At 32.0% G+C, this 9,468-nt stretch overlaps 1 protein-coding gene across 1 annotated transcript; it reads right to left on the bottom strand.

The window, feature by feature from the left end:
• Positions 1 to 4,219: 4,219 nt before the first annotated feature.
• Positions 4,220 to 6,763, bottom strand: LOC126742402 (uncharacterized). Its single transcript, XM_050449055.1, has 2 exons — positions 4,502 to 6,763; positions 4,220 to 4,376 (listed from the first exon to the last, which is right to left on the bottom strand). The coding sequence occupies exons 1-2, from the start codon at positions 6,072 to 6,074 to the stop codon at positions 4,363 to 4,365; spliced, it is 1,587 nt and encodes a 528-aa protein (XP_050305012.1). The 5' UTR covers positions 6,075 to 6,763; the 3' UTR covers positions 4,220 to 4,362.
• Between the last annotated feature and the right edge of the window lie 2,705 nt (positions 6,764 to 9,468).

Here is a 9,468-nt window from a genome sequence, read left to right as displayed (position 1 = left end):
CTATAAATACAGCCGAGTTTAGTCAATGAAGAAATTGTTTTGGTTATTTTATCTGCACTCAGCTAAAATAAATAGTTCTCTATCCTCTCCTGCACCTTCAGAGCTCTCTTTAAATCAATAGTTCAAAAAGTATTCTACAAAGCGTCAGCTTGGAAGGACACAAAAGTTAAAAACAGTTTGAGTCCGAATTTGACTCTGAAGCACCTTGTCACTTTTCGCCGATATCACTCCATAGAACCACACGAACTCTTGTCGGCCTTCTGAGATATATATGACTTGATAGATTGAATGCCTAATAAACTAAAAATATAGGCCTTTAGATACAAGGACGATCTCATGGTGAAGTTTTAAAAAAAAATTTTCCGAGGTCTCTTTTTTCCTTTCTTCCTAATTTCAACAACTAATTTCTATCCTAATAACAACTAAATTGAATCTATTCAATTAAACAGTTTCTTTGAAAGTAATCCTCAATCCACTCAGCCAAGCAATTTTCTAGTATCATAGATTCGTAATAAATATATAGGCTGGTATTTCTCAAGCTTAATAAAGTCACCCAACTTGAACAAGAAAATAACATATGCCTGCTTCAAAAGAGAAGGGAAGCATGATTACTTAACACATAAGTTTATAAATTTTGCCAAAGTTCCAATAATCTCATTTACGATGGATTTAAATATATGTCAGAAAAGGAAAACATCAATTTATATTTGAATCAAAGATAATATATGATGTATGGGTAATATACAAAAAAACGCCATTAAAATCATTTACTCTGAGGCAGCATGTGTTGCATATTTTGATTTTTCTGGGATTTTTTGCCACGAAAATTATTTATGACCTGCCACATAGTTCGATTAGAAATATTTGATAACTAAATAAGGCAGTCGTTTAGGTATCTTTAATAGTCCCTAATTAAACCCAGTTTTGTATGAAAGAAATATATTCATATAATATTTACTCAACATTTATCTCTTCCAGAAAATAAAGGGACATAATCTAAGTCTCAGCACTAACCCAAGAAATATTATTTTGATCTGACTATTTACTATTTTAGAGGAAAATAATTCAAGCCGGCTTTCTCCAAAACATTTAGAAATCTAAAGAGCCAATGCTTTATTAAACTTTGATAGTCCGATACGTAAAGTTTAAAGTCTTTGGAAAGAACAAGTTGCGGGAATAGTAATAAAATTATAGGTCAATGTATAATGGCTAAGGCATGCTCAAAAACTCTTATCTTCAGAAAAATATCATCTCTACACACATAGTCGATATTATATATTTAATATGAATTAAGTGGATGCGTTTAGTTAAAACACAACAAACAAAAGATAGCGAAATTTAAGCTTATCAGCAGAATGCACATCACTACCCCTATCAAAAGCCTTTGATTTAGCTTTTATCTTGATTTGACCTCCCAAAGGTAGTGCTGGCAGGTAAAGACTAAAAACTATTAAGATCACTTTATATAAGTGTTGTACAATGCGAAAGAGATAATTAGTTAGAAGATAACAGATTAAACAGTAACACTTTTAAAATTACTGACTAATATATATGTTGATAAAAAGCTAATTCCTAGAAGTACCTAAAACTTAAACGATTATGCAGAATTTAACTCAAAGAATAAAAACAACTTTAAGTAAATATTGATCATATTCCATCAGGATGCAACTATCATTATTTCAAAGACCAACAAATCAGAATAACAATGACTGTAAACTAATTAATTAAGGCATCTCTTAATGTACGTCCTTGGAAAGAAATCCAAAAATTAGGGCATCATACAATCAAAAGCTGATGACACAGTTTTAGTTTTTGCTTAGAACCAAACTTTGAGTAAACCAAATCTATAGCTTTTTTTCCTTAACTGATATAAATTGTCTCATTTTTTATTATCTGCACAGTTCGAGAACTGACTTTAATATTTCTGCTTTTGGAAAAATTTATGGTGACTTTGCGACTGTCTTAACAATGTCAAGTTATCCAAATTGTTCAAATTTACGATCGATTTTAGGTAATAACCGATGAGTCGTAATCGTCGCTTACTAAATAGGATAAAAATCAGGTCATGTAATCAATGGTGTATCGTAGTTATTTAAGTTATGCGTTACTGGTCTGCTTCTACAAGAAATATGTGCAGTTGCTTCTTAATAAAATTACTCTGATTCAAATCAATTTAATGTAGTACAGGCTTGTGTTGTGCCCTATTAAGTAAGTATATTAAGCATTATCTTTTGGTTTGACCAAGTTCACCCAAACTAATACAAAATCAATATAACTCCTGATGGCCTATAAATAGCTTGAGTTATTATGATCATCAAATTAGAGAAATACCACAGGAATCACATAGGTTTATTGCAGAAATTTATGACTAATAGAACACAAATTATTTGATCAAATATAGTCAATTAAAGCGTAAAGATTATTAGAAAACTATTGAAAGTAAAGTAATGCGGGGCAATTTTGGACCTAAGTTTAGTATCTTGGCAATATATTTTTTTATATGTTTTATGTATATATTTTTTAAATTTTATTACGCCCTAAAGATGCAGCAATCTCCGAAATCGGTTGCAACATTACGTAAAATTTTTAATATGTAACTGTTGAAAGCATAGAAGAACAGCTTACCATATTAACACTGATATGATAAGAAGATTACAAAAAAAAAAAAGTTATAACTTTTATACTTTATTTTCTAGACAAAAATAATAAAAATGGAGTTTAGAGCCTTTTAAGTTATGCATTATTGAAAAAATCCAAAAGAGAAATACAATTTTTTTATTATCGAGATATACCAAGCATTCCAAATATTTTTTAATATTTATTTAATGTTCACTAGATGTTAAAACTATAAAATATTATTCCATTATATTATTTATTTATTTATTTATTTATTTATTTTACAATACAAGCCTTACAGGTAAATAAATACCCATCTACAAGGCAGGAAAGATCTTCAAATACATAAATATAACTTATGCTAACTAAGAAAAATGTATATATAACTTGTTACAAAAATCTTCTAAGCTAACTAAAACTAACTAAAAAATTACATAAAAAGTAATAAGAGGCATAGAAAATAAGTAACAAAAACGATCAAAACCTAATGTGCTGACTATAAACCTCAATTTTTATTAACGGAAATGGCTATATTATTTACAAAAAATAGCTTAATACAAACTCAGGTTACTTGTGGCTTAGTGTTCAAGTGAGCGACATAAGGCTTCCTTTGTAATATTGAAAATGTCAAAATGAGCATCATTATTGTAAATACTACACATGGTATAAATTGGTGAAAATTTAAGTAGATTTGTTCTAGGAGTAGGGAGATAAAACGTGGTATGATGTCTATTATTGAGACGAGGCGCAAAAAAATATAATTTTGACACTAATGGCGGACTATCGATTAGATAATTAAGTAATTTATGCAATGTCATAAGAGCAGAAAAGGTTCGTCGAGTTTCTAGGGAACAAATATTAAAACGTTGGAGCAGATCATCATGTGGAAAACCCTGAGGTGGGTATACATTATCACACTTAAAACATAAGTATTTTAAAAAGCGCCTTTGCACTTGCTCTAGATTGTTGATGTGTACATTATAAGCCGGCGACCATATCACCGAAGCATATTCCAATCGCGATCGTACATATGCAAAATATAATGTTTTTATGGCATCTGGATTTCTGAAATCCTTAGTGCTTCTATAAATAAATCCATATGATTTTGACGCTTCTGAGACTACTGTGTCAATATGGTATGAGAAAGACAGTTTGGTATCAAAGTACACTCCCAAGTCTTTAAAAGAATTTGTGCGTATTAATGTAGTCGTATTTAAAGCGTAGTTAAATAATAACGGTTTTAATTTGTTGGTATATGTCATAACATTACATTTAGAAACATTCAACTTTAGACCATTTTCTACACACCAAGCATTTACCAAGTCAAGATTATACTGCAATCTATGACAATCTGCGAGATTTCTTATTTTATTATATAACTTGATATCGTCTGCATAAAGTAAAAAATCGCAATCCAATTTATCACCAATATCGTTAATAAAATAGTTAAACAGTAGCGGTCCAAGCACAGATCCCTGCGGGACACCAGAAACTACATCATAGGAGCTTGACCTTTCGCCGTATAACTCCACGTACTGACTTCTACCACATAGATATGAGCGAAACAATTGAAGAGAGACAGCTGAAAATCCAAAATTACTAAGCTTATCAACAATTAAACTATGATTCAATTAATCGAAAGCCTTGCTAAAATCCAGGTATATAACATCCATCTGTTCCCCATTATCAACTGCCTCAGCAATATTCTGAGTTATAAGCAAAAGGTTTGTGCTCGTAGACCTTCCTTTAAAAAATCCGTGCTGTTGGGGAATAATAATATTTTTGGTTAATGGAAAAACTCTATCGTGAATTAAAAATTCAAAAACTTTACAAAAATTGCAAATTATGGATATAGGTCTATAATTACATATATCGGACTTATTACCTTTTTTAAATACAGGACAAACCTTGGAAACTTTCCATAATGCGGGAATAGACCCCGATAAAAGACAGTTGTTAAACAAAACAAGTAAAGGCTTTACAAGTATATGCCTACAGTCCTTAATAATAAATGCAGGAATAAGATCCGGTCCTGTTGTAAATTTAGGTTTTAATTTGTTTAAAGCATTGAGTACTTCGCGTTCTGAAAAACAAGAAATATTTATATTAAGAGAGTTATTTGGGGTATGATGAGAATTAGGGTGTAAATTATTATTTAAAAAAGATCGTTTAAAGTAGTCAGCGAAGGAATTAACTATTTCAAGGGTGCCCTTTATAGGAGTGTCCTTGTAAAACATATCTTTAGGAATATCTCTTGTATTTTTTTTATTCTTTATAAAACTCCAAAATTTGTTAGGATTATTTATGATACTGCTTTCCACATTTGAAACGTATTGATAGTAAGATTTAGATATATCTCTTTTAGATTTATTGCGTAACAATTTAAACGTGTTTATATCATCGGTTCTTCCATATTTTTTAAATTTGTTGTAATGAAAACTCTTAAGCTTTATATCCCTTATAATACTATTTGTGAACCAAGGTGGAAAATTTCTCCTAGGTATATTAGGATATTTTGGTACAAAACTGTCCAATTCCTTTAATATTAAATCATAAAAGACCTTAAACTGATGCTCCACAGAAACCGTAGCTTCCATAAATGACCAATCAGTTTTTGAAAAGGCATCATATAAATTAGGAAAATTAGCTTTTTTAAAGTTAAATGCATTTTGTAGGTTAAAAAGTGTCTTACGCTTAAAATTCATAGAGTGGCAATATTTTAACGAAATATCAAGAGCAGGATGGTGAGTATCTTCGGTTAACAACGGATCCAAAGATTTATCCACTATGCAATTTTCATTATTGTTTATGACCAAATCAAGAATTCTGTTATTTGAATTTTGTATAGAGTTGCTTTGATTGCAATTAAGAAAAGTTATAAAGTTTTGCAGTATTAAAATATGCTTATCTTGAGAATTGTTACAGTTAACGTAATTAGGTAGATTAAAATCACCCAATATGCAAATATTATTACCAAAAATGCAGTCAAGGGATGTTAGACACTCAAACAGATTTTCCAAAGTTTCAGGAGATACTGGAGGAGGAAGATATACAGCAAAAACTAAAATTGACGAGAAATCTAATACAATCTTAACACCAACAATATCTATACCGGGTTCAAGATCAACACTTTGATTTACATCTATTTTAAAAGCATTAAACTTTTTATTAACGGCTATCAGACAGCCCCCACCTCGTGATTTTCCCGTATTTAGAAAATCTCTATCGGCTCGAAAGACATTGTACACAGCCGCAACCACCTCACCATCAGATATTGACGAATCGAGCCATGTCTCAGTAAGCGCCATTAGATCATACCAACACGCAGAGGTGCTATTTAATAAATCTGCAGTCTTTGTTCTCAAGCCACGTACGTTCTGATAATAGATCAAAAAGCGCTTACTAAGTCCGGTACTCGGTGCAGTATAATAATTTTGGTTGCTCGCAGTAGGCGCCATCAATACGGGCGGGGTCAATGCAGGAGCATAGTTCAAAATCGTTAGATGGGCAGGTACAGAAGCAGCACCTTGACCTATGAAATTATCAATTAATTGCTATTGGCCGAGAATATTTGCCCGTAGTTTTGCACACGCATTCTTGAAAACCGAACATACCGATATATCCCAAGCAGCATGATCCGATTTGACAGTGTTGCCACGATTATGAGAATTATGATTAATACAATTAGAACATTTTAATGTGGAAGATTTGCATTCTTTTACTGAGTGATTTTCACTACATCTGGGACAAATTTGAGTTTTAATGCAATTTTTTGAAGAATGGTTAAATTCATTGCAGTTAAAGCAGCGATTTACTTCAACACCATCAAATACAGAGCACGCATCATATCCCACAAAAACAGTGCCCACCTTTATGATCCTATCATATGTCGCTCTATCTAATTGAACAACAGCCTGAAATACCTTGTCACTTTTTTTTGTCGTACATATTTTAAAAACATTACATATGGATTCAGAAAAAAATACATCTTTATTTATTTGTTTAATTAAATTAAGAAATTCGTCATTATTATAATTTTCCCTAAAACCTACTATACGAACCCTAGGACTAATTCCGTGAAGCTCCTTAATTTCATAGGAATCAGCTAACTTTTCTTGAGCCATCTCTCTAAACTTTTTGTTTTCTTCCTGACTTTTACTTTTACTTTTTTTTTTTTTTTTATTATCTACATTATACTTTTAAAAAACGTTTTTCTACTACCGTGCGTAAAGTGCTCACTGTGCACACTTCCCAGGGTGTGTAAAGTTTCACTTTTTACGCACTAGTGCGTGAAAAAACTTTTTCTAAAGTAATTTGACGTTTATTTGATATTTAATTTATAGTTTGTCAACAAATGTTATGACGTTTTTTTACCGTAAAGGGCATTAAGTAATTTGATATTTTTGATGTTTTCTTCGGTACTAGAAAACATTTTATATGTTACATGAATGTAAAATCCCCTTTTTTATTCATATTCATGGGAACTGTCGCATGAGCCGTAGGCGAATGAAGTTTCCCATTCATCAAAAAAGGATCATTGCTACATAAATGACTATCGTGCATGCAATATGTAATATAGCAAGTTGTATTTAATATATGTTGTGATATTTAAATAATTACTTTTTTTACGTTAAAAGAATGTAAAATCCTATGTTACCATATGATTTTTAAGTGTATTTTTATATTACTGCCTGGTTTTTCTAAATATTTTATTTTCCCACGTAGCTAACCCAACTACACTAAAAAAACAGCATTTAGTTGCCAGTATTTATGATTTAAGTGACTCTAATATTTAATATTTTTCTCAGTTTCACCAGAATGAAAATAGAGTTTTCTGAAGAGAAACCGTATTTATCCATATCCAGATTGCCGCATTAATTTTATTAAATTAGAATATTTCTGTTCTGTCGTATTGATTTATTACCACATATCATCAATGTTTCATTGACTATTCAGCATGGTTTTTTAGATTTTCAAGAATTATCTTATTAAGAACCTCATTAAATAAATATTTTAACAGAGTATTCATTGAGACTCATATAGATAAAAAATATACCAATAAAGCTGCTGATAATTATTGCAATCAAAGTCAAATATCACAACTTAACTTTTTCCAATTTGCCTTAATGAACTTGTACATCTGATCTCCCACAAGTGAGAAAAAAGGTATATTGATAGGATCTGGTGCATATACGGGAAATATATTTATTGCAACAAACAAGGGGAATCAATTTTACCCTGTAAAAATTTGTATAAAAACGTTACGGACTGTGTCGGAGAATCCCGACGTAAAGTTAAAGTAAAACTTTATTAAATCTGGTAAGCATAATCTTTATGTTAAAAACTTTTCTGCCTTAAGTTTAAATATTTAAAAAATCTAGTCATATATAGGTGACCATATAATGTAACCGTAATCCAACTTAGCTCTGATATAAGCATAATATAATAGCTTGAGTGTAGATATCTGAGAAATTTTACAATTCCTCAATATGAACCCAATAATCTAGATACACTTTCAACCATCTGATCAATATGTGGAAGTACCATTGATACAGCAGTAAAAGGAAACACTTTGCAACATTTAGGTGAAGGCCATTTATTATTCACCATGGACAAATTACAATAACAAAGCCCCAAACGGCGGCGCAGTCTGCTAGTGGTAATACGCAGAAAAAAATCTTTATATCATTGGCATAGGCCAGCATCTTACATCCCAATAAAGAAAAAATAATATTGTTGTTTGTAGATTTGTACTGCAGTAGACAGTAGGAAGCTGTTATATACATATGTCACCTAATGGACTCGTCGTACCTCACCGAAGGTTACTTGAGGCCAATAGCCTTGGAAAAATCAATAAATAACTCTATTTTGAACGTCTTAAATGTGTCTGATTAAGAGACCCGTCACTATGTTCTTCGAAGGCTCCACTTATCCAGCAGACTCTTCATTGATGTAGTTGCGATGCATTTAACTATTTAGGCTAAAGCGAGTCCGCCTCCTCGTTTCCAATATGGCATGAAAAAATAGAAAAAAAGATTGGGCAAAATAGGAAATAATGCATGAACATACGAGGTCTGGCTATTAAATAACGAGACTGGTTACAAAAAAGGGTTTTATTATAAAAATTATTATACATTCGAATGCTCCTCTTCAATATACTCCCCTCCCCTCGCCACACATTTTTCCATACGTTTTTTTCCATTGATCGAAACAGTGCTCGAAGTCTTCTGTGGCAAGGACCTTTAGGAGCTCTGCCGTTTTTTGCTTTACCGCTTCCATCGACTCAAATCGGGTCCCTTTCAAAGCAAAATCCAAAATCCATGAGTTGTTTTTCCACAACTCGGGGCGTTTCTTACCAACTCGTTCTCGCAGTGTTGCCAAAACTGACAAATAGTACTAAGTCTGGTTGACAGTCTGACCCTCTGGAACCCATTCAGTCATCGCGATACTGTTAATGCCGAAAAAAACGATCAACATTGCCTTGAATTTTGATTTGGACATCCTTGCTTTTTTTATTCTGGGCGATTCAGGCATCTACCAATGCATCGATTGTCGCTTGGTTTCAACATCGTATTGAAAAATCCACGTTTCGTCGCAAGTAATAATGTTTTTCGTCAGTCCGAGATCTTTTTCTAACCTTTCAAGGAAATCTGAGCAGACCTGTTGACGCAAGAGCTTTTGGTCAGGAGTTAGGTTTTTTGGCACCAACTTCGTACAGACTTTTGTCATGTGTAATTCCCCATGTAAAATTTTTCTAACCGTTTCTTTATCGGCGTTTACAGCCTCGGCAATCATCCGGGTGCTCATTCGACGATCTGCACGCAAAATTTGGTTGATTTTGGTCACTGTTTC

This window comes from Anthonomus grandis, chromosome 11, assembly GCF_022605725.1.
Source record: "Anthonomus grandis grandis chromosome 11, icAntGran1.3, whole genome shotgun sequence".
Classification (NCBI taxonomy): domain Eukaryota; kingdom Metazoa; phylum Arthropoda; class Insecta; order Coleoptera; family Curculionidae; genus Anthonomus; species Anthonomus grandis.
Note: the sequence above shows the minus strand (reverse complement) of the source record. Positions and strands in the feature narration are given on the sequence as shown.

Coding starts and splice junctions, on each gene's coding strand:
- LOC126742402 (XM_050449055.1), bottom strand. CDS start 6,074: ATGGCGCCTACTGCGAGCAACCAAAATTATTATACTGCACCGAGTACC.